General features: G+C 36.9%; 1 protein-coding gene across 1 annotated transcript; it reads right to left on the bottom strand.

The window, feature by feature from the left end:
• Positions 1 to 9,308: 9,308 nt before the first annotated feature.
• On the bottom strand, positions 9,309 to 10,271 carry LOC109259972 (olfactory receptor 52N1). Its single transcript, XM_019437967.1, has one exon. It carries the CDS (start codon positions 10,269 to 10,271, stop codon positions 9,309 to 9,311), a length of 963 nt encoding a protein of 320 aa, XP_019293512.1.
• Positions 10,272 to 26,677: the final 16,406 nt, after the last annotated feature.

Genomic DNA, 26,677 nt, shown 5'->3' with positions numbered 1-26,677 from the left:
CGAAGCTAGAACAAGCAATCCTAAAATTCATATGGAACCACAAAAGGCCCCAAATAGCCAAAGTAATTTTGAAGAAGAAGACCAAAGCAGGAGGCATCACAATCCCAGACTTTAGCCTCTACTACAAAGCTGTCATCATCAAGACAGCATGGTATTGGCACAAAAACAGACACATAGACCAATGGAATAGAATAGAAACCCCAGAACTAGACCCACAAACGTATGGCCAACTAATCTTTGACAAAGCAGGAAAGACTATCCAATGGAAAAAAGACAGTCTCTTTAACAAATGGTGCTGGGAGAACTGGACAGCAACATGCAGAAGAATGAAACTAGATCACTTTCTTACACCATTCACAAAAATAAACTCAAAATGGATGAAGGACCTGAATGTGAGCCAGGAAACCATCAAAATCCTAGAGGAGAAAGCAGGAAAAGACCTCTCTGACCTCAGCTGCAGCAATTTCTTACTTGACACATCCCCAAAGGCAAGGGAATTAAAAGCAAAAATGAACTATTGGGACCTCATGAAGATAAAAAGCTTCTGCACTGCAAAGGAAACAACCAACAAAACTAAAAGACAACCAACGGAATTGGAAAAGATATTTGCAAATGACACATCGGACAAAGGGCTAGTATCCAAAATCTATAAAGAGCTCACCAAAATCCACACCTGAAAAACAAATAATCCAGTGAAGAAATGAGCAGAAAACATGAATAGACACTTCTCTAAAGAAGACATCCGGATGGCCAACAGGCATATGAAAAGATGCTCAACATCACTCCTCATCAGGGAAATACGAATCAAAACCACACTCAGATATCACCTCATGCCAGGCAGAGGGGCCAGAATGAACAAATCAGGAGACTATAGATGCTGGAGAGGATGTGGAGAAACGGGAACCCTCTTGCACTGTTGGTGGGAATGCAAACTGGTGCAGCCACTCTGGAAAACAGTGTGGAGGTTCCTCAAAAAATTAAAAATAGACCTACCCTATGACCCAGCAGTAGCACTGCTAGGAATTTACCCAAGGGATAGAGGAGTACTGATGCATAGGGGCACTTGTACCCCAATGTTTATAGCAGCACTCTCAACAATAGCCAAATTGTGGGAAAAGCCTAAATGTCCACCAACTGATGAATGGATAAAGAAATTGTGGTTTATATACACTATGGAGTACTACGTGCAATGAGAAAGAATGAAATATGGCCCTGTGTAGCAACGTGGATGGAACTGGAGAGTGTGATGCTAAGTGAAATAAGCCATACAGAGAAAGACAGATACCATATGTTTTCACTCTTATGTGGATCCTGAGAAACTTAACAGAAACCCATGGGGGAGGGGAAGGAAAAAAAAAAGAGGTTAGAGTGGGAGAGAGCCAAAGCATAAGAGACTCTTAAAAACTGAGAACAGGGGCGCCGGGGTGGCTCAGTTGGTTAAGCATCCAACTTCAGCTCAGGTCATGATCTCGCGGTCTGTGAGTTCGAGCCCCGCATCGGGCTCTGGGCTGATGGCTCAGAGCCTGGAGCCTGCTTCCGATTCTGTGTCTCCCTCTCTCTCTGCCCCTCCCCCGTTCATGCTCTGTCTCTCTCTGTCTCAAAAATAAATAAACGTTAAAAAAAATAAAAAAAAACTGAGAACAAACTGAGGGTTGATGGGTGGGAGGGAAAGGAGGGTAGGTGATGGGCATTGAAGAGGGCATCTTTTGGGATGAGCACTGGGAGTTGTATGGAAACCAATTTGACAATAAATTTCATATATTAAAAAAAACATCCACCATGTGTCAGGCAATGAATACTTTGGCAATTAGCATAAGGCCTTTCTGTGCTTCTATTCTGGTTCTTTCAGGTTAACTTGTATATAAACAGCCAGCTTGCATACGAACTCAAATCTTTACTCACTTGCCTTCAGAAAAAGCAGCAGCAATACCATCTGGTTGTCTATATTTATATTTAAATATATTTATCTACTTATTTAAACTCTTTTATGAATTTAATTACATTCCTGTAATGAGTCTACCAATTCAATATTATCATAGTCATTTTATCTAACCAGGATTCTGTAGGTTTAATAGCATGCTGCATGATTCAGAATTTTCTGCTCCCTACACTAAATACAGATACTCTACTGGAAAGTCAAATTTCTTCCTCTCTGCTGCCCCATATTTTCTCCATTTTTTATAATTTTGATGACCTCAGGACCTGTACTAGAACTTTTTGTATATTCATCATATCCCTTTACTGATCTGTGAGCTTGTTTTAGCACATGGGCCAAATCTGCTACCTATTTCACCCCGTTAATAAGGACAATACCATGATTAAAAAGTGTAAATTGGAGTTAAATCAGCTGACTGCAAGTTGTGTGATGAATTTAAGAAATAAAGGACTACGGGGAAAAGTGGGTTAGTGACTTGGAGGGAAAAGGGTGTGCCTATTTATCTTTCCTTGAACTAAGGCATCTTAGGGTTATTATTGTCTAATCCTCTGCCTCTGTCATTATACCATCTATTTGTAGAAATGAATAAACATAAAAAGAATTCCCTATACTGTAAAGGAGATTTTGAGAGCACCTAGATTCTCCTTCCCACGCAAGAGCACACAAACATCCCATGCTAATACTATCTCTGTTTTGAATGTGGAATGATCATGTTCTTCTTAATTTTCCCTAGCCAAAGAAATCACAATACCCTTTTACATGGCAGTGTCCTTGTCCCTGTGATCACACAGGCAGGCTGGAACAAGCCTAGGCTTTGTCACACAGTAAGCCTAGAATCAAAATATATGGAAGGCATTACCTTACCTACAACGTAGCTCCAGACAAGGAGTATGAAATGTGCTTATGCCAGAGCGAGGACCCAGGAATGTATTTGAAGGTAGCACCCTGGTGTCACCTTATAAAACCTTAGTGCTTAGTCTGACTGGCTTCCCATGGGGAACAAGCATAATCTCACATCCTCAAAACTCCCAAGTCTCAATGTGAAACAGGGCTTAAGAGACCTGAGAGACAATGGGTCTCTTTCCCTAAGGGAAAATGTGATATAAGCCTTCATATATTTGAACAAAAATAAAATCCCAAACCATATCTCATCCCCAAACTAGGGCAGTCCAAAAAGTAAGTCCCATGGTACAGGTATCCCACCATTATGATTAAAAGTTGAAAATTCTTATCTAAAGTAATTAAAAATAAAGCAAATTGTGTATGTGACTTTATAAGTGTTTAGTTATTTGTTATTCAAATTTGTAAAATATTACACTCCTCAATTTCAAAAGAGAAAAATGTAATAATTAAAACCTTTTTAAATAACATATATCTGGTGTTAAGAAATATCTGTGATCAAGATTTTGTGTTATTTCCACGTAAACGTAATTTCCACATTTCCACGTAAATGTAATTTTTTAAAAAACTCAGGATCATAATTCACAGGTTATTTCATCACTGAATGCTTCTATTATACACACACACACACACACACACACGCGCGCACACTAGAATATCATTGCACCATGAGAAAAAAAGGAAATCCTATTTGTGACAACATGGATGGGCCTTGAGGGCATTATACTAAGTGAGACAAATCCAAGAAAGACAAAAACTGTATGATCTCATTAAAAGTGGAATCTAAAAAGGCCAAGCTCATAAAAGCAGAGTAGAATGATTACCAGAGGTTAGGGGATGGGGAATTTGGTATATTGTTGTTTAACTAATAACTAAATCCAGGAGATTTAATGTGTAGCATAGTGATTATAGGTAACATTATGGTATTATAAACTTCAGAGTTCCTGAGAGAATAGATCTTAAGTGTTCTCACTACAAAAAGAAATGAAAATTATGTGAGGTGATAGAGGTGTTAGCAAACACTATGCAGGTAATCATACTGTAACATATAAATGTATTAAATCAACACATGTTGTACACCTAAAACTTATACAATTTTATATGTCAATTATATCTCATGAAAATAATTTTTAATGTTTTATTTTATCTTTTTTGAGAGACAGAGAGAGACAGAGTGTGAGCAGGGGAGGGGCAGAGAAAGAGGGACACAGTATCCAGAGTAGGCTCCAGGCCTGGAGCTGTCGGCACAGAGCCCAATGCAGGGCTTGAACCCACAAACGCGACATCATGACCTAAGCCAAAATCAGATGCTCAATCAATTGAGCCACCCAGGCACCCCGAATGAAAATAATTTTTAAAACAAAAAACAAATCAAGTCTCATTGCATGTTAAATTAGTTTCTTCTAATCATTTTTAAACATTTGTACAAGATAATCCCTCTCAAGAAAATGGAAATAAAGATGTGGTTATGTGTCATAATAGAAGAGAGTGTTGTGTTCCTCCTGAAATTCCTCCTATCAGATTGCAAAGAGATAATAATAGAAAAATAAATTTAAGAAAAGTAGGAAAGGGAAATTATTAGCAATGGAAAAAATATTTCAACAAATTCTTGGAGGAAATAAGATGGAACAGTGTTAATGAACGAAATGATGCAATCAGCAGAATGAAAAGGCAAACTGCTCAATGGGAGAAGATACTTGAAAACCATAGATTAATATCCAAAATATAAAAGAACTCCTACAACTAAATTTGAGCAAAAAAAAATGAATTACCCAATTAGAAAATGGGCTAAGGTCCTTAATAGACATTTCTTCAAAGCAGTCATACAAATGGCCAACAGGTATATGAAAAGATGATCAGCATCACTAATATTCAGGGAAGTGCAAATCAAAACTACAATGAGATGTTACCTGATATCTATCAGGATGGCTATTATTGAATAAACAGAAGACAAAAAGTATTGGCAAGAATGTAGAGATATTGGAACATTTGTGCATCGTTGCTAGAAATGCAAAATATTTCAGCAACTATGGAAAAAAATATGGAGGTTCCTCAAAAATTTTTAAATAGGACTACCATGTGATTAAGCAATCCTGCTTCTGATGTTTATCCAAAAGAACTGAAATAAGGGTCTCAAAGAGATATTGGCACTTTTGTGTTCACTACATTATTCATAATAACCAAAATGTGGAAATGTATATAAATAACCAAATGTATAAATAAATAAATAAATGTATAAATGTATAAATAAATAAACCAAAATGTATATAAATGTTCATTGACAGATGAATTGATGAAGAAAATATGGTATATACATGTGCAATGGAATACAATTCAGCCTTAAAAAGAACATTTTGCAATATTCAACAACACGGATGACCATGAATATATTATGCTGAATGAATAAAGTCAGTCACAGAACAACAAATACTGCATGATTCTATTTCTATGAGGTAAATAAAATAGTCAAATTCACAGAATTAAAGGGTGGAATGGTGGTTTCCAGAGGTAGCAGATAGTGGGAAATAACTAAATAACCTTTACAAATTTCAGTTAAGCAAGATGAATATGTTCTACAGATCTGCTTAATGTAGTATATATAGTCAACAAAATATATTGTACACTTAAAAATGTGTTAAGGGGATCAATTTCATGTTAAATATTTTTACCTCAACACAATAAAATTAAAAAACAACAACAACATGAATTTTCTAGGTTTAAATCCCAGATTTCTACCTAAAATCTTTGTAGACTATGGCAAATTAATGAATCCATCCAAGTTTCAGTTTCCTTAAAAATAAAATGCAGTGAATAATAACTATCTGCAGAATTGATTCAAAATCAGAGATAATGCATGTATATCTCTAGAATAAATTAGCTCTTACTGTGTCTAAAAAAACTGATGGTTAATCTTGTTATGGAGAGAGAGAGAGAGAGAGAGAGAGAAATAATGTGTAGAAATCACAAAAGGAGCTATAAGGATCTTTAGAACTGACCTACTTAAACCATCCTTGAGGCAGGTCGTGGCAACAAGTGCAAGTTTCTAGTGATGTAATAAGAAAGTGACCAAACACAAGAATAATCGTTGAAACTTGATTACAAGAAATTATTCTCATCTTCAATCTTCTTCATTCAGAGTTGTGGGAATTCTTATTTTCCTTTCTTAGACTGAAACCACTAACCCCTAAATTCCATGGTGTATTAGCATATTTTAGGTTATTCTCTCATATTGTTGGAGTACATCCTCAAATAACTTTATTTTTAAAAAACATTTATTTATTTATTTTGAAAGAGAGCAAGTAGGGGAGGGGCAGAGGGAGAGAGAGAGAGAAACCCAAGCAGCCTCTGCACTGCCAGTGCAGAGCCCAACATGGGGCTCCATCCCACTAACTGCAAGATCATGATCCGAGCCGAAATCAAGAGTCAGATGCTCCACCAACTGAGCCACCCATGTGCCCCATCCTCAAATAACTTTCTAAGAAAAGTTGTTATGCAGATCTTCTTTCTTCATTTTTTCATATCTAAAATAACTTTACCATTCACTATTAGAGTGATTATTAAATTGAAAGCAGAAGTCTAGTCTAATGATTATTTATTTTTATAAGTAAGAAAACTGCTCCATGACCTTGCAACATCAATATTTGTTGGTAGGTATCCTTTCCATTTATGTAAACATGCATTGGTTTTTTAAATTATTTTAATGTTTGTTTTCCACCTCAAATTTTTAAGCATCTTTTCATTATATTTATAGTCTTTAATTTCACAGTAGTATGTCCAGGTTTGAATCTTTTATAAAGGATATTCTAGGTATTTTGGTATTTCTTGTTATTTCTTAAAATACAAATTTTTAATTTTGTTATAGGAAATATTATTTCATAGATGTTTGGATAAATTCTCCATTTGCCTGAACAGTTTTCTCTCCTAATGTAAATCCTAAAAGTCAGACTTTTGCCCTCTTGGACAGAACTTCTATATGTCTTTATTTTTCTTTCATATTTTATATCCCTGCCTTTTTTCTTTCTGTGAGATTTCTGCAACTCTCTTTTCCTTTCCTTAAATATTTTTGCCATCATTCATTCTTTTCTGTTATAAAAGTTATTTTCTAATTGTCTGCTTGCCCCTTTTCCATAGAAATCCTTTAATTTTTTAATGGGTGAAATATATTATCAGATATCTCTGAAAAATATTGATGCTGGAAATATTCTCCCAAAAAATAATAAGGATGGTTACATTGGACAAAATATAGAAAGAAATGTAATCCTGACTTCGTTGTAAAGTAATACATATTCATACTCAATATTTTTATCATTATTCATATAATCATAGGAATTCAAGTACTGTTTATTAGCTTTCAACTATTATAATCAAATTATAAACAAATCTAGGAAGATTTCTGGAATCATAGCAGTAGTAATAATCTTAAGACTAGGAAATCAAAAATATATCTGATTTGGGGCACCTGGGTGGCTGTCGGTTGAGTGTCTGACTTGAGCCTAGGTCATGATCTCATGGTTTATAGGTTTGAGCTCCATGTCAGGCTTTGTGCTGCCAGCACAGTCTTCATATTCTGTTTCCTCTCTCTCTGTCCTTCCCCCACTCGTGCTCTCTCTCTCTCTAATGTTTATTTATTTTTGAAGGAGAGAGAGAGTGTGAGCAGGTGAGGGGCAGAGAGAGGGAGACACAGATTCTGAAGCAGGCTCCAGGCTCTGAACTGTCAGCACAGAGCCTGATGTGGGGCTTGAAGTCATGGACTGTGAAATCATGACCTGAGTCCAAGTCGGATGCCCAACCGACTAAGCCACCCAGGCACCCCTCTCCCTCTCTCTCTAAATAAATAAACATTAAAATTTTTTTAATTAAAAATAAAATAAAATAAATATATCTTATAAACATTGAGGTTAGAAATATAGAAAGAAGGAAATTATAAAAACACATTTAATAAATATATAAATACATGTACATGTATATACATATATACACTATATGCACACACATACATAAATCACACACACAGATATTATCACACAAAGGTGATAAACATTGTAATTGAGTTACAGTCCTCATTGTCTGTAACAGGGTAGTTTGTAGTCAAATTCAAGTTTAAACATAGCTTGGAGTAAAAGAAGAAATCACCAAAAAGAAAAAAAATACACATATGATGCTATCTCTGGAAAGAAACTAAATGGAAGAGATTTTCAAGATGGAGTTTTTTTACTTTTTTATGATTCTCTTGTGTGTGTTGTCTGATCATAATTTGTACAAATATACGTATTATTTACACTAAATTTAGCATCCTATAAAAACAAAATATATATACTTTGTTAGTCATGGACAGAGAGTACAGGAAGAAAATGTTTCAGTATAGAGAGATCAGAGAGTGTACCCAAGACATATTATTTTAAATAAATATTTTATTGAACTATAATATTCATGCAAAAAAGAGCACACATCATAAGTATCACCAAGCGGATACACCCTGTAATTGCCATTCAGATCAAGAACTAAATCAGTGGCAGCACCTCAGAAGCACCCCTCATACTCTGTTCCATCATTATCTGAGCCTTTATTCTCAAAGTTAAACATCATCCTGATTTCTACGACTACAAATTAGTTTTACATGCGTGTGACCTTTATCTAAATGAAATCATAGAATACATATTATTTGGTCTCTCTCACTCCACATTATACTTGAATAGATCACAATTACTTATTTATTCAGTTTGGATATTGATGGACATACATTCTGTGTGTTATGAATATGCTGCAACTTACATCTTTTAAAAGTTCTCTGGTGAACATATGTATGCACTGCTGAATACACAGTTGATAAACTCAGGAATGAAAGCAGGAGAAAAGAACTTGGGAAAGAGGAATGAACTCCAAATGGTTTTGGCAGGAGAATGTTGAGATACTAAGACTTTGATGAGCACAGCTCATGTTTTAGCAGGGATTTAAAATCTTAAAAAAGTTCAACTCCCATCCTGGTGACCCAACCACTCTCCCCTAAGTATATGAAGAACATGGAATTTCAGAAGAGAGAGTCTTTGTCTACATGAACATAGTGTCTACCTCTTTAAAAAGAGGTGGAAGAGGGAGCCTGGGTGGCTCAGTCAGTTAAGGATCCGACTTCAGCTCCGGTCATGATCTTGCCGTCTGTGAGTTCAAGCCCTGCATTGGGCTCTGTGCTGACAGCTCAGAGCCTGGAGCCTGTTTAGGATTCTGTGTCTCCCTCTCTCTCTGCCCCTCCCCTGCTCACACTCTGTCTCTCTCTCTCTCTCTTCCTCTCTCTCTCTTAAAAGTAAATAAACATTAAAAAAATAAAAAAATAAAAATAAATAAAAAGAGGTAAGAGAATTAAAGTTCCATGAAAATATTTCCTGTGGCCAGATAACTGCTTTCATTTGTAGAGTTCCCTACAGACTTGGTTATCTCAACCTGGGTAAGAGAATTCTAACTTCTAAGAAGACTCTACTTAAATGTTGTGAGAATTGTCCTTTCCCTTAAACAAGAATCTAATAACAATTTCTCGTATCTGCTTGGTTTTCACCCCATACACAATAGGGTTCATTGTGGGAGGCATGAGCAGGTAGAGATTAGCCATAATAATGTGTATATGTGGAGGAATGGTGTGTCCCCCAAACCGGTGAGTAAAGAAGGTGAAGAAGGCTGGGACATAGGTGATGACAATGGCACAGATGTGAGCAGTGCATGTGCTAAAGGCCTTCTGCCGGGCATCTGCTGATGATAGACTCACAACTGCCCGGAGGATCATAGTGTAGGAGATTGTGATGCACAGGATGTCAAAGCCGCCAATCAGGAGGGCAACCATTAAACCATATATGGCATTGATCCTAACATTGCCACAGGATATCTTGGCCACAGACATGTGGTCACAGTAGGTGTGAGGTATGACATTGCCCCTGCAGTATGGCAGGTGCTTGGTGAGGAAAGTGAAAGGGATAACAAGTATTACACCTCTAAGAAAAGTGAGGAGTCCAGCCTTGGAAATGACTGAATTTGTGAGGATAGTAGCATAGTGCAGGGGATAGCAGATGGCCACATAGCGGTCCAGGGCCATGAGCATGAGCACCCCAGACTCCATTCCTGTGAAAGTGTGCACAAAGAACATCTGGGCCAGGCAGGCCTTGAAATCAATCTCCTTGAGGTTGAACCACAATATGCAGAGGGTGTTGGGAAGAGTGCTGGTGCACATGAGCACATCTGTGAAGGATAGAAGGGCTAGGAAAATGTACATAGGTCTGTGGAGGGTTTCTTCAGAGTAAATGAGGTATATAAGACCAAAGTTTCCTGTGATGGCAATGCTGTACATGGTACACAGGGGGAAGGAGATCCACAAATGTACTTCTTCCAGCCCAGGGATGCCATTTAGGATGAATGAAACTGGAGTTAGGCTGGTGTCATTTAGGAATGACATAACACCTGTTGCAAGTTCATGGTACAGAAGTTACAGAATTACTCTGTAAGCAGGAAAAAAGAAAGGTCCAGAGTGTAACTCACCAGCAGGATTTTCTTCTTCATAAATGCTAATTTGTCTTTCTTGTAGGTCAATCACTAAATATGATCTTTTATGTTGACTTTGTGACATATACACTGTTTGGGTCCATTACTTACACATTAGATATTGGGAAGATGAACTGACTAAATTTAGTGGATGTGCTGAATCTGGATGTGTCCAGGGTTTTTGGTTATCATAATTTACAGTTCATTCTCCAGGCTGAGTTGGCCACTAAGTGACTAACTGGATGATCAAGGATTGATGAAATATTTGACATGTTCTAAGGGCTCATTATCTTAGTCAGATATACCTATTCCATTCTGAAATGTTAATAATTTTCAAAGGTTCTTGTGGACTCACCTTTAAGGTAATCAGTCTTAACTGGTGAACACCCTGACAATGATTTTAGTGGGCTAATTTTAGTCCAACACCCGCCCCCTTTTGGTTTGAAGGAAACTTAAATTGAGAAAACTATGAATCATAATATTAAAGGTAAAAAACATAGTAATCCCCTTCCTAATATCATCAAATGGCCACCTATTTCTGCTTTTGGATCACTAGCATCATAAATAGTGGGTGAAGTATCACTGGGAATGCAGTAACTTATGAGACATTAATGTGCTAAGGCTACAATCTCTTCCAGTGGACCCTAGGGTGAATGGAGATACTCATCATCTGAAACTAAAACAATTGACATTTCCTTTAGAACAGCACTTTATTTTCTTTCTAAACCACAATTTCAGGGAGCCATAGAATCAAATATTTCTCAGCCTACATCGTCTCCAAAACTAATTTATTCTAGTATAAAGGAGATATTCCACACATTTTTTAAAGGCCATAGAAAAGGAAGCCGTGGGAGAATAAGGAATGACAAAACGTTTATGAATAGTAAAAAGGAGAATATTTGGTGTGATAGTAGACTGTGAGGAGATAAGAACAAAGTTATGAGCATATGATGGATGCAAATAAGATGTGGAAGTCTGAAAAAGAGGGCTATGTTGGGCTGGAATGTGCTAATTTAGGGGAAAAACTACAAGTAGTAAAATACAGGAGATGGTCCTATAGAGGGACTGTTGAAGGGAAAACCATCTCTTTGGATAAAAAATATCAATGTTAAAATTTATAGTACTTCCTGGACAAATGAGAGGTGACCTCCCTGCCACCTCAGAGATGTGTCTGTTGGAAATCTAAGATTGTATAAACTTGACTCTTCTCTCCTCATATGTCTTTTATAAAATCTTTTATCTTTATTTTTTAAAAGATTAAGGCTAAGTATATGAAATATAGGAGCTCTTTGAACTGTGAAATAATTCAACGATTATAACTATGAGATGAACTGTAAGCAATTTCCTAAAAGGAACAGTAGACGAGAAACAGAAAACTACGGAATAAGGCTGTCATCACTCTTTTGTTTTCTCCCATGGCAGTGTAAATCATTTTCTTTTGGAAATGCTAATTGTATCTTGAACAGCCAGTGGGACTGATTACTTCTCTTTAGAATACTCCCCATATGGATTGTATTTCAGGCGCTGAAACATTAGTGTTTTTATCCAAAGTGAAAATGGAGCAAATAAGCCAGTATGTAAAATCTGCCTTATAGTGGGGTACACTGTGGCTTTTCAAAGGTCAGGAGAATAACCCTATATGGCAACTCTCTTATGCTTCCTCCTGGGTCAGCTATCATAATTAGCACCCACCCCTTTAATAAGAATGCACCCCAAATTCAGAAATCTGCTCACCCTGAAAGCTACTGGAGTTCTTCGAGAAACTGAAGACATATCCACAGATCAAGTCATATTCATTTCTATGTGATGATTTTGGTCCTGCAAGACAAATCTAATACCCATATTGACACCATAAAGTGGCAGGTGGAGGTGGGAACTTTTCTATTCTGTGTCTGTGTTTGGGCGCATGTGCGTATGCTCGTGCATGCGTGTGTGTGTGTGTGTGTGTGTGTGTGTGTGTGTGTGTGTGATATATTCTAAATTTTGGAGCTGGAAAAACTTAATTGCCCCATTTATTTCTACTACAGTCTCAGAGGAGAATTTATTTCCCATGTGTGTTTTTATAATAAGAAAAAAAGATAATTAGGAATCGGATATATCTGGGTCCCAAGGAACCTAGCTTAGCCATTGGGAATTGTCTTAGGAATTATTTTGTCCCAAATCATAGCTTAGGACTCTTGAAGGCATATTTTTTATAGGTACAACATAGCATAGTAGATCTGAAATGGAGTAGACTTTCAGAATTAATTCCTTTTGTAAAACAGACCTATCTTATATCTTTTCCAAAACTTAGCACAATGTCATGTACAAAATTGGTGGTGAAAAACTTGGGAATAAAAATTACATAAGCTTTGTAAAAAAATGAGCTTTATGTGTAATCTTGTATTTCGTGTTCTTCATAAATTTACCCATTATTTTTAACATTTTATATGGATTATTTTGGACTATATAGCATCTCTTTTCAGTTATTATTATTTTTTAAATTCACATCCAAGTTAGTTAGCAAATAGTGCAATAATGATTTCAGGAGTAGAATACAATGATTCACCGCCTACATATAACAACCAGTGCTCATCTCAACAAGTGCCCTCCTTAATGCTTCTTGCCCATATAGCCCAACCCCCCCCACCCAGCAACCCTGTTTGTTCTCTATATTTAAGAGTCTCTTATGTTTTGTACCCCTCCTTGTTTTTATATTATTTTGCTTCCCTTAACTTATGTTCATGTTTTATATCTTAAATTCCATATATGAATGAAGTTATATGATATTTGTCTTTCTCTGACTAATTTTAATAATACACTTTAGTTCCATCCAGGTTGTTGCAAATGGCAAGGTTTCATTCTTTTTGATTGCTGAGTAATACTTCATAATATATATATATATTTACATCTTCTTTATCCATTCATCTGTTAATGGACATTTAGGCTCTTTCCATACTTTGGCTATTGTCAATAGCTCTGCTATAAACATTGGGGTGCATATGCCTGTCTGAAACAGCACACCCGTGTCCTTTGAACAAATACTTAATAGTACAATTACTGGATCATAGGGTAGTTCTATTTTTAATTTTTTGAGGAACCACCATACCGTTTTCCAGAGTGGCTGCACAACTTTGCATTCCCACCATCAGCGACAAAGATTTCCTCTTTCTCCACATCATCACCAACATCTGTCATTGCCTGAGTTGTTAATTTTAGCCGTTCTGGGTGTGAGGTGATATCTCATTCTGGTTTTGATTTGAATTTCCCTGATGATGAGTGAAGTTGAGCACTCTTTTGTGTGTCAGTTGGCCATCTGGATGTCTTCTTTGGAGAAGTATCTATTCCTGTCTTTTGCCCATTTCTTCACTGGATTATTTGTTTTTTGGGTGTTGAGTTTAATATGTTCTTTACAGATTTTGGACTCTAACCCTTTATCTGATATGTCATTTGCAAATATCTTCTCCCATTACATTGGTTGCTTTTTAGTTTTTCTGATTGTTTCCTTTGCTGTGCAGAAGCTTTTTATCTTGATGAGTGTCATAGACTCTGGGTCTGAAATTCTCTCTTGTCCAGCAGGAGAGCAGGATGCAGGATTGAAAATATGAGAGAGGCTAATGTCTGGGAGGAGACAAGAGCCCCAGATAGGGGTCTTTGCTCTGTTTTTATTAAAATCAGAAGGCTTACAAGTGTGATGCATGTGCACAAAGAGACGCAAACCGTGAACATTAACTCATGGGCGTGGGGAAAAGGGGATTTTGAAGATATGTGGTGTTAGGGGTTTGGGTCAATACAAAACAAAATCCTGGCTCCTGACAGATGGGTATTTACAACAGACATGAGACCCCAACTCTGTTTACCTAAACTGTCTTAGGGGACAAGAAAGACAGAGCATGTAAACAAGGCATCTTTCTTTTGCTAATTAGCTCTGCTCTGTGCAACTTTGCCTACCTGCAGTCTATAGCCATATTTGCCTATTTACTTAATTTGGCCCTTCCTTCCTGTGAAAGGAGCTTTCTGCTAGTGTCCTATACCTTTGTCCTATACTGGGGGCCTTTGGCCCATTTACCTAATCTTATTTACCCAATCTTGGATGTTTCCACCCAGAGATTTCCATTCCTATACCTTTATCCTATACTGGGGTCTTTGCCGCGTTTGTTCTATACTGGGGTCTTTGCCCCATTTGTTCTATACTGGGAGCCTTTGCCCCGTTTGTCTTATACTGGGGCCTTTGGCCAGTTTACATGGGCATGTACATCCTATGGCTTTCTAATTCTTTTTTTTTTTAATTTACATCCAAACTAGCTAGCAAATAGTGCAACAATGATTTCAGGAGTAGATTCCTTAGTGCCCCTTACGCATTTAGCACATCCCCCCTCCCACACCCCCTCCAGTAACCCTCTGTTTTTTCTCCATATTTATGAGTCCCTCACGTTTTGTCCCCCTCCCTGTTTTTATATTATTTTTGTTTCCCTTCCCTTATGTGCATCTGTTTTGTATCTGAAAGTCCTCATATGAGTGAAGTCATATGATACTTGTCTTTCTCTGACAGACTAATTTCGCTTACCATAATATCCTCTAGTTCCATCCACGTAGTTGCAAATGGCAAGATTTCATTCTTTTTGATTGCTGAGTAATACTCCACTGGGATATATATATATATATATATATATATATATATATATATCACATCTTCTTTATCCATTCATCCATCAATGGACATTTGGGCTCTTTCCATACTTTGGCTATTGATAGTGCTGCTATAAACATGGGGGTGCATGTGTCCCTTCGAAAAAGAACACCTGTATCCCTTGGATAAATACCTAGCAGTGCAATTTCTGGGTCGTAGGGTAGTTCTATTTTTAGTTTTTTGAGGAACTTCCATACTGATTTCCAGAGTGGCTGCACCAGCTTGCATTCCCACCAACAATGCAAAAGAGACCCTCGTTTTCTGCATCTTCACCAACATCTGTTGCTGCCTAAGTTGTTAATGTTAGCCATTCTGACAGGTGTAAGGTGGTATCTCATTGTGGTTTTGATTTGTTATTTCCCTGAGGATGAGTGATGTTGAGAATTTTGCCATGTGTTGGTTGGCCATCTGGATGTCTTCTTTGGAGAAGTGTCTATTCATGTCTACTTCCCATTTCTTCACTAGATTCTTTGTTTTTGGGTGTTGAGTTTGATAAGTTCTTTATAGATTTTGGACACTAACCCTTTATCTGATGTGTCGTTTGCAAATATCTTCTCCCATTCTGTCAGTTGCCTTTTAGTTTTGGTGATTGTTTCCTTCGCTGTGCAGACGCTTTTTATTTTCATGAGATCCCAGTAGTTCATTTTTGCTTTTGTTTCCCTTGCCTCTGGAGATGTGTTGAGTAAGAAGTTGCTGTGGCCAAGATCAAAGAAGTTCTTGCCTGCTTTCTCCTTGAGGGTTTGGATGGCTTCCTGTCTCACATTTAGGTCTTTCATCCATTTTGAGTTTATTTTTGTGTATGGTGTAAGAAAGTGGTCCATGTTCATTCTTCTGCATGTCGCTGTCCAGTTTTCCCAGCACCACTTGCTGAAGACACTGTCTTTATTCCATTGGATATTCTTTCTTGCTTTGTCAAAGATTAGTTGGCCATACGTTTGTGGGCCCATTTCTGGGTTCTCTATTCTGTTCCATTGATCTGAGTGTCTGTTCTTTTGCCAGTACCATGCTGTCTTGATGATTACACCTTTGTAGTATGGCTTGAAGTCTGGGATTGTGATGCCTCCTGCTTTGGTTTTCTTTTTCAAGATCGCTTTGGCTATTCAGGGTCTTTTCTGGTTCCCTATACAAATTTTAGGATTATTTGTTTTAGCTCTGTGAAGAATGCTGGTGTTATTTTGATAGGGATTGCATTGAATATGTAGATTGCTTTGGGTACTATCGACATTTTAACAACATTTTTTCTTCCTATCCAGGAGCATGGAATCTTTTTCCATTCTTTTGTGTCTTCTTCAATTTCTTTCACAAGCTTTTTATAATTTTCAGTGTATAGATTTTTCACCTCTTTGGTTAGTTTTATTATTACATATTTTATGGGTTTTGGTGCAGTTGTAAATGGGATTGATTCCTTGATTTCTCTTTCTGCTGCTTCATTATTGGAGTATAGAAATGCAACAGGTTTCTGTGCATTGATTTTATATCCTGTGACTTTGTTGAATTCATTAATCAGTTCTAGCAGTATTCTTGTGGAATATTATAGGTTTTCCATATAGAGTAACATGATGTCTGCAAATAGCCAAAGTTTGATATCCTCCTGCCAATTTGGATGCCTATCATTTCTTTGTGTTGTCTGATTGCTGAGGCTAGGACTTCTAATACTATGTTGAATAACAGTGGCAAGAGTGGACATCCCTATCGTGTTCCTGACCTTAGGGGGGAAGCTCTCAGTTTTTTCCCATTGAGGATTATATTAGTGGTGGGTCTTTTGCATATGGCTTTTATGATCTTGAGGTATGATCCTTCTATCCCTACTTTCTTGAGGGTTATTATCAAGAAAGGATGCTGTATTTTGTCAAATGCTTTTTCTACATCTCTTGAGAGTATCATGTGGTTCTTGTCCTTTCTTTTATTAATGTGATGTACCACATTGATTGATTTGTGGATATTGAACCAACCCTGCATCCCAGGTATAAATCCCACTTGATTGTGGTGAATAATTCTCTTAATGTATTGTTGGATCCAGTTGGTTAGTATCTTGTTGAGGATTTTTGCACCCACGTTCATCAGGAACATTGGTGTATTGTTCTCCTTTTTAGTGGGAACTTTGGTTTGGATTCAGGGTAACACTGACCTCACAAAATGAGTTTGGAAGTTTTCCTTTCATTTCTATTTTTTTAACAGCTTCAAAAGAATAGGTGTTAAGTCTTCTTTAAATGTTCAGTAGAATTCCCCTAGAAAGACTTCCAGCTATGGACTCTGGTTTTTGGGAGATTTTAGATCACTTATTCAATTTCTTTACTGGTTATGGTTTTGCTCAAATTTGCTATTTCTTCCGGTTTTAGTTTTGATAGTGTATGTTTCTAGGAATTTGTCCATTTCTTCCAGATTGCCCAATTTATTGGCATATAATTGCTCATAATATTATCTTATTATTCTTTGTATTTCTGCAGTGTTGGTTGTGATCTCTCCTCTTTCATTCTTTTTATTTATTTGGGTCCTTTTCATTTTCTTTTTGATCAAAATGCACAGGGGTTTATCAATCTTGGTAATTCTTTCAAAGACCCAGCTACTGGTTTCATTGATCTGTTCTACTGGTTTTTTTTGCTTGTTTTGTTTTTTTGTTTTTGATATCATAGATTTTTGCTCTAATCTTTATTATCTCCAATTTTCTGTGTTTTTAGATTTTATTTGCTGGTCTTTTTCTAGCTGTTTAAGGTGCAAGATTAGGTTGTCTATCTGAGACCTTTCTCCCTTCTTTAGGAAGACCTGGATTGCTATATACTTCCCTCTTAAGACTGCCTTTGCTACATTCCAGATGTTTTGGGCCATGGTGTTATCATTTTCATTGGCTTCAATGTACTTTTTAATTTCCTCTTTAACTTTTTGGTTAACTCATTCATTTTTTAGTAGGATGTTCTTTAATCTCAAAGTATACATTGTCTTTCCAAATTTTTTCTTGTGGTTGATTTTGAGGTTCATAACGTTGTGGTCTGAAAATATCCACAATATGATCTCAATCTTTTTGTACGTGTTGATGGCGATTTGTGTCCCAGTATGTGATCTATTCTGAAGAATGTTCCAAGTGCACTCAAGAAGAATGTGTATTCCACTGCTTTAGGATGAAATGTTCTGAATGTATCTGTTAAGACCATCCAATGCAGTGTGTCATTCAAAGCCATTGTTTCCTTATTGATTTTCTGCTTAGATGATCTGTCCAGTGTTGTAAGTGGGGTGCTTAGGTCCCTTATTATTACAGTATTATTATCAATGAGTTTCTGTATGTTTGTCATTAGTTGGTTTATATATTTGGGTTCTCTAATGTTGGAGGCATAAATGTTTACAATTGTTAAATCTACTTGGTGGATAAACTACTTAATTATGTATGACTTAATGCACTTCTTCATCTCATGTTAAAGTCTTTATTCTGCAATCTAGCTTGTCTGATATAAATATGGCTACTCTGGCTTTCTTTTGGTGAATGCTAATTAATTAGCATTATATATGGTTTTCCATCCCCTTACTTTCAATCCAAGGGTGTCTGTAGGTCTAAAATGGGTCTCTTGTAAACCGCACATAGATGGATCTTGTTTTCTTATCAATTGTGTTACCCTATGTCTTTTGATTGGAGCATTTAGTCCATTGACATTTAGAGTGAGTACTGAAAGATATGGATTTCTTGCATTGTGCTGCCTGTAGAGTTGGAGATTCTGGTGGTGTTCTCTATTCCTTTCTAGTCTTTGATGCTTTTGGTCTTTTTTGTTTTGCTTCATTTTTTATCCCCTCAGGAAATTCCCCTTAAAATTTCTTGCAGGGCTGATTTAGTGGTCATGATCTCGTTTAGTTTTTGTTAGTCTGGGAATTTTTTTTTATCTCTCCTTCTATTTGAATTACAGCTTTGCTGGATAAAGAATTCTTGGCTGAATATTTTTTTGATTCACCATGTCGAATATATTCTGCCACTCCTTTCCAGCCTGAAAAATTTCTTTGTATACATCTTGTACAAGCTTGCTTATTGACACTGACATTTAGAGTGAGTATTGCTTATATATTTTGGGTATTAACCCCTCACCAGATATATAGTTTGCAAATATCTTCTTCCAGTCTGCAGGTTGACTTTTCATTTTGTTGATTGTTTCTTTCACTGTGCAGAGGGGTTTTTTTTTAATTTTTTTACTTATATTCAAGTTAATTAACATACAGTGTCATACTGGTTTCAGAAATAGACTCCAGTGATTCATCCCTTACATATACATCCAGTGTTCATCTCAACAAGTGCCCTCTTTAATGTTCATCACCCATTTGCTGCACAGAAGTTTTTAGTTTGATGCAATCCCACTTGATTTTTGCTTTTTTGTTCCACTGTTTTTAGTGTTATATTAAAAAAAAATCATTGCCAAGACTGAAGTCAAGGAGATTGTCCCCTGCATTTTCTTCTAGAAGTTTTATGGTTTCACATCTTCCATGTAAGTTTTTAATCCATTTCGAGTTAATTTTTGTGAGTGGTGTAAGATAGGGGTCTATGGCTCTTGACTCTGTTCCACTTGTCTATTCTGTTTGTATGTCAATACCATACGGTTTTGATTACTATGCTTTGCGACATAATTTGAAATCAGGGAGCATGATACTTCAGTATTGGTGATATATTCTCTTTAATTTATTTTTTGTATATCTATGTATGGATTTACTACAATTCATTTATTCACTCACTTGCATTATTAGATATTCCTTTGTTTCCTAATTGGGGCTTTTATGAATAAACTTGCTCTAAACATTCATGGCCAAGTCTTTGTATAGACATATATTTTCAGATTTCTTATGTAAATACCCAGGGGTGGAATTTTTGAGTTATAGAGCAGGTGCATGTTCCAGTTTTGATGCTAGAATTGAGGAATTCACGGAAGGCAGCTATAGTTTCATGTTTATATTGCAATGGATACCAGACAGTTCACATGTTCCTTCAGAAAAAAAGTGTTAAAATTTGAGGGTAGCTGTTGATGCTTTTCCTCCTGGCTCAAATATATTCTAAATACAGGTATTCCCCACTTTTTGAAAGTTTGTGTTATGCCACCTCACTTTTACAAAAGACCCACATTGGTACTGTTTTTGATAAGCAAAAGAAATCAAAGATTTTCACTTGTATAAAAAAGGCTCAAAGCAATACTAGCAGTCAGTGTTTCTTTTTACAGTGACCTGTTGCAGAGGCAATGAACACCTGAGCAGACAGAGTGGCCCTGCCAAGCTCCTTCCCTGGGAGCCACACTCAGCATGTCAGCATCAAGCTCTCACAGCTTTGAAGTGTGTCTGTGAGCATCTGTGCTTTATCTCCATTTATTTTGTGCATCCATTAACAAGATGTGCCCTAACGTATCAGAAAAGCCCAAGACAGGTCCAGAAATGCTCAAAAAATTTTCCACTTAAATACATCGTAAGTGCTTCTTTGCTTCATACCATTTCATAGGAACACTCTATATTCAGATAACGGGAGATGTCTGTGTAGATCTAGTTTCAACAAAGCTAAATTTACCTCCTCCCCCATCAGAGATGACCTATGGGACATCTATCTGTGTAGCATCAGAAACATTTTCCCCCTTTTCTTGGAAAAGCCCCCAGAGAAGCCACTAAGAGTTGTTATATAGCGTTCCTAAACAATGCTGTACAATTTCCTGAGCAATACCAGTTACAAATGGAGATTTTAAAACATCAGGGTGGGTGTGGGTGATCCAGGGGAAAGAATATATATAAAGATGTACAGAAAATCTGCAACTAGATAGCAGGGATTGGATTTAGAGGGTGGCTGAATGTGGAGGACTAGTTACCTCATTCTTTAGACTTCTGAAACCAAAGGGATTCACAAACTGCCTTTATGAGGGAGGAGAAGTGGGGGAAAAATTAAGTGTGGTTTAGGCACAGTAGTGCTCATGTGATAAGGACCAAAGAGGTAATATTATAGGCAAGCAAATGTCTGCACAATAATAGAAAAGCAATCAAAATCAGAACTTTGGAAAAGACTGCACAATAATGTCTTCTCCCTGTGGATGGAACAGTCTTCCTTGGGAAGTGGTAAAATCTCTACCAGTGAAAATGAATTAGTGCAAGAGTTGGAAGGAATTCCAGTGATAGTGGACCCCAACTTCCCCATGACAACATTCGTGACATATGTCATTCTCCCTTTGCTTCAGTACATCTGATGACAGGAATCTTTTTGTCTTACTAGGGATTTCTATCTGCATGAACGAATAACAATCCGACAACCCTAATCTACTTTCCTATAACTTTTCTTGTTCATCATATGTATGACCTTCAAGTGTGCAAAATAATACAAAAGGCAATTACTTGCCTTTACTGCAAGTACTCAAACCAGTTTTAATTATCTCCAATTTCACAACAAAAGGAAAGAAAAAAGAAACAAAACAAACAAATAAACAAAATCTTTAGGATTCCAAGCATCTTGCAACCATGTTTCCCATACTCCAGATACTCTGATATTTCCATACACACACTAATTTGTTAAGGTATTTATATACAAGCAAGAGGATCAACCAAAAAGGACATTTTGAAATCCATCCATCCATCCATCCATTTATTCTACAACTCTTTTCTTGTGCCAGTTACTATGTTAAGTGCAAGAGACACAGCAGTGAACAAAATAGACAGCAATTCCTGTGCATATAGATTTTTAAAATTCTGGTGAGCGACCAAGGAACATGGTAATCGCTGTGGAGTACAGAAAATGTGGCGAGGAAGAGATTATGCCAAGTTTGGCAGAGGTCTAGGGTTTGCGGTTTTGGATTAGGGTAAGGAAAAGCCTTACCTTGGGTCTGACACTGAGATCAGACCTGGAACTGGTGAAGGTATTTAGCATGGTATTTTCTGGCAAATAAAGCAGGCAGTGAAAGTGGCAAGTGGAAATGCCATGGATTGTACACATGCTTGCTGAATTTGAGAAGAATCCAGTAGGCACGGAGAGGCTGAGGGGATCAGGGTTAGAGCAGTGGGAGGCAATCCTAGAGATGTCAGAGAGTTCTAATTGTACAGGATGTTGTAAATAAATACAGGGATGTCACTTTTGCTCTGAGTGAGATGTAAGGAGCCTAAAGGTTTATGGAATGCCTAGATTTGTCTCATTTATTTTGTAAAGCAAAATAATGTAATAATACTAACAATAATTATGAATGCACTATATATTTTGCTTATTATGTTCCAAGTTGCGGTGAAAATTTCCATGGTATACTTAATGTTTCCATGATTTGCTCATTTTACAGTTGGGCAATTTGCTTTAACAAGCCATCGGTTCTAATCTTTTCGTACTTTCTAGAAGGAAAATTGCTTTTATCATTTTTATATGTTGACATATTTTTGTATGGCATCACTTGAAAGTTTTCACTTGTTAAAAGTAATGGGTAAAATCACACAAACAACTACCTGAGGCTAAATTGCTCTGTCTTTCTCTTTCTTTCTCTCTCTTTCTCTTTCTCTTTCTTTCTTCTCTTTCTCTTTCTCTGTCTCTCTCTCTCTCTCTCTTTCACACACACACACACACACACAATGGAGAGAAAAAATTGAAATAATCAAAATTAGAACTTTTGAAAAGACTGTTTAATGGGGTAGACTGAAATATAACAAAGGAATATATAAATTAATTTTTATAAATGCAATAAAATATAAAATATGTTGCTGTGCGAAAATGAATAAGTCAAGTTGCAAACAATAGCTAAGGAAAGACTTTTCAAACATAAGAGGATTTTTCTCAGAAACAAAACAGAAAAGAAAGAGATCCTGAAGTCATAATTTCAAGCAAAAATCTGTCAGGTTAAATCCACATACCAGGACATAGAAGAAAGGTAGATGGAACTGTTTTCAAAAAACAAACAAATTAAGAATGCTTTTCCCTATCCAATATAATTTTCATAGTTATTTGGGACTAAACATAATATACCAAAAGTAACTAAAATAATTATGATTGTTGTTCATCTTTTATTTAGGAATAAAACTGATGTCCTACCATCTTCTTGTATAGGACATTTTTATTGGTATAGAAAGTAACATGCTTTGCAATTGACTATCATGTATGGAGTCAACAGCTCCAGCCTGACAACAAGATACTTCATTCTCAATGGGATTCCTAAACTGGAAGCTGCACACAGGCTGACAGCTCAGAGCCTGGAGCCCACTTCCGATTCTGTGTCCTCCTCTGTCTGCACCTCTGCTGCTTGCATTCTGTCTCTCCCAGGGTCTCAAAAATAAACAAACATTTAAAAAAAACTATTTTCAAAGAAGTTTTATAGAAAATCTGAAAAATGAACAGGATTGCACAAGATTGACTCAATTATTTTGTGAGATTATTATATGTGAGAATTTTGAATTTTACATTTCTACATTTTAGATAAGGAGTCAAAGGCATAAAGTCAATAGAAAAAAGGTTTGATATTAGTCTTGGGTTTCACCCTGGTTCCTTTGAAGCAATAAATACGTGTAGAAACTAAAAACTTACCTTGCCAAACTATACTTGCCTAAGTATAGTTTGCAAAGGTAAAGTACTGCAACCTGTTGTAGTGATAAGAACTCTGGTTGCAGTGAAAGCCAGGAGTTTGGGGGTCATAAAAGAGGACAGTCCAGAGGAACAAAGGAGAGAGAGAGAAGGGGCAGAATAGAAGGGAAAGGAGGAGAGCTGATCACACTCTGAATATTGTACAGGAAGACATGGTACAATGCAAAAGAACAAGCAGCGATGATTTTAAGGAAAGGAAAAGGACAGATTTGGAGGAGGGGTGCAATATTCTCCACGTCTTATTACTACAAGTATAGGCACTTCATTTAGAATAACATCTATATTAATTGTTATATTACAAGTATATAGTTATTGAATATTACACATAATAACTATAAAATGAGTAAATGAAGTACACAAAACTTTTTATTTTTTTAAGATTTTATTTTTGAGTAATCTCTATACCCAAGGTGGGGTTCAAACTCACAACCCCGAGATCCAGAGTAGCATGATCTACCAATCGAGCCAGCCAGGCTCTCCTGAGGTACAGAAAACTTTTTAGGGTGGTTATTCCTCTGTATTGGATTTACAAGTGATTTTCTAACTTTTTAATACTTTTCTGTGTTTTCCAGAGTTTCTACATAAAGGACGTATTTCTTTAGTAATAAAAGAAAAACAGGTTTTAAGTTTATTTATGTCTTTTGAGAGAGAGAGAGAGAGAGAGAGAGAGAGAGCAAGCAAACTTGAGCAGGGGAGGGGTAGAAAGAGAGGGGGAGGGGCGCCTGGGTGGCTTGGTCAGTTAAGCGTCCGACTTCGGCTCAGGTCATGATCTCACGGTCCGTGGGTTCGAACCCCGCATCGGGCTCTGTGCTGACAGCTCAGAGCCTGGAGCCTGTTTCAGATTCTGTGTCTCCCTCTCTCTGTGACCTCCCCCGTTCATGCTCTGTCTCTGTCTCAAAAATAAATAAACGTTAAAAAAAAAAATTTAGAAAGAGAGGGGGAGAATCCCAAGCAGGCTCCACTTTGTCAGCATGGCCTGATGTGGGGCTCCAACTCATGAACCGGGAGATCATGACCTCAGCAGAAATCAAGAGGCTGACATTTAACCCACTGCACCGCACAAGTGCTCTGAGGGGAAAAAAAAGTTACTGATGTTCATCACCACATTTGGTGGTCACATTTCTCACTTGGGAAAAGGCATTAACTTTAATGTGTTTTGTTTTTGTTGTTCCCTTTTCTACTCAGAAGCTTCTAAATATAGATCTCTTACCACCAGGCCAGAAGTTTATTCTCTTTCAGTGAGAATCCCTCTGAGACATCTAATTCTGGAGCCTCAGTCTACGTGGGACATCTCACTGGAGATTCTCCAGGGAAACAAAAATCCTATGTAAGAAGATGTCATCCCAGATTTTGAAGAACTCCTAAGTATTCTCAGCCATGAATAGAATTGTGCCTGACACTGAGGTGAGTTTGGGAAATTTTCACAAATGGTCATTTTAGGAAAGGTAACAACATTGATGGCTAAGAACACAATGGCCTAGAATATGCAGACAGTTTTAAAAATAGACATTAGCAAGGGGCAATGAATTCCTCTTTCCCTTTCACTTCTGCAGGGGGTAATGAGTCTCTTTCTTCCTGTGTGGCTTCTGCTGGACTCTTACTTTCCAGTCACCCACTCATTTTATTGTGGTGTTCACATAAAAGACAGCGGACACGGGAGATTGTCATCTTTACATTTCTCTGGTCTAGGGCAATGAAATGCTGGTTCCTCCATGGGGGGGACATTTCTGGAGAGGTCTGGGAGAACTCTCTCACAAGAAGAGTTTATTTACATGAGAGGCAATCGCCTTAGGAGCCAAAGACCATGAGCCAGTAAACCTTGTATTCTTCTGTATACTCTTTCCGTGGTGACTTCTATGTACCCTGGCCAATAGGAGTGGACACAAGAGTGATTTCCAGATGATTTAGGTAACAGGAATCTATGTCTTGTGTCTTTAGAACCATGTGCTACATGTCATCGTACTGCAAGTTTCTACACAGTCCTGCTGGATGGGGGATTGTTCGGCATTGATTTGCTGCATGGAAAGGTGCCCACCCGGAGCTTAAGGACCATTTTATTTTTTTCAATGGAGAGAAATAGTTGACCATTTGGTAACTACAACTTTCCTCAAACATCCCTGAATCTGTAAATTCCTTGAACCATCACTCAGTTCTATTTTCTTTACAAGTATTAGCAATCCAAAAATATGATATTATCTTTTTTCCTGATAAACTGTCCAGTTATAATAAAAGAAATATTATTTACATTAAGCATTATAGACAATTAGTAATCCTTAGACCTTCAAGGGCTTCCTAAATATAAAGCTTGTATTAAAAATGGCTTGGAAACTAATTTAAGAAAATGTGGAAAAGCAGAGAAGCCATTTATGAAGTTGGGGGTATCTGATTGAATTCATCTCTTCAGTAAAATTTTTACAAAAATTCCATAAAACTTGCTAATGATTTAGAAGCAGAAGTGCTTTGTTTCTTCTCAAGAACTTCCTTTGAAATTTCATTGTGTAAAAAGCATGATATTGATATCAGATACTAAGTTCTTACTAATTCAAACAATCATTTGCTCATATATATTTTTATTGAGTATCTAAAATGTGTTACCTTAAGCACATTATAGGGAACATTATGGGAAGACTTTACCTGGATTATTAGCTTTCTTCATAATCTTCAAGGCAGGACAAAAGTCCTGTTGATAAGAACTAGCCGGATTAGGGTGATCCTCGAAACATACTCACATGATCATAGTGACAAGACTCAGAAAGAATCTGAGAGGAGAGAATAAAAGTGGCATATTGGGAGACAATTATGGCCCAGTTCACAGAATGTGGAGGAATATAAGAGGTGTGCTGGAACTTTAGAAAGTGAGGGTAGATACTTAGACAAAATATTCAATGAGACTGCAAGTAGTACTGTTTAGTTATTTTTAGACACCACAGTTCAAAGACTGTCTTGCTAGAGTAGAGGAAAAAAATAACAAGCTGCTACCATGACAAGGTTCATGGCATTTGTGAGTATTATTACCTGAACTACTCCCTCTTATGTGGTTTCTAAGCCCACCTCTCTCTCTCCTATGCAGAAAGCAAATGCTGATAAAGAGCATAAAATGCTCTCC

The sequence above is a fragment of the Panthera pardus genome, unplaced genomic scaffold, assembly GCF_024362965.1.
Source record: "Panthera pardus isolate Hobbes unplaced genomic scaffold, ASM2436296v1 HiC_scaffold_12, whole genome shotgun sequence".
Lineage (NCBI taxonomy): Eukaryota > Metazoa > Chordata > Mammalia > Carnivora > Felidae > Panthera > Panthera pardus.
Note: the sequence above shows the minus strand (reverse complement) of the source record. Positions and strands in the feature narration are given on the sequence as shown.

Coding starts and splice junctions, on each gene's coding strand:
- LOC109259972 (XM_019437967.1), bottom strand. CDS start 10,271: ATGTCATTCCTAAATGACACCAGCCTAACTCCAGTTTCATTCATCCTA.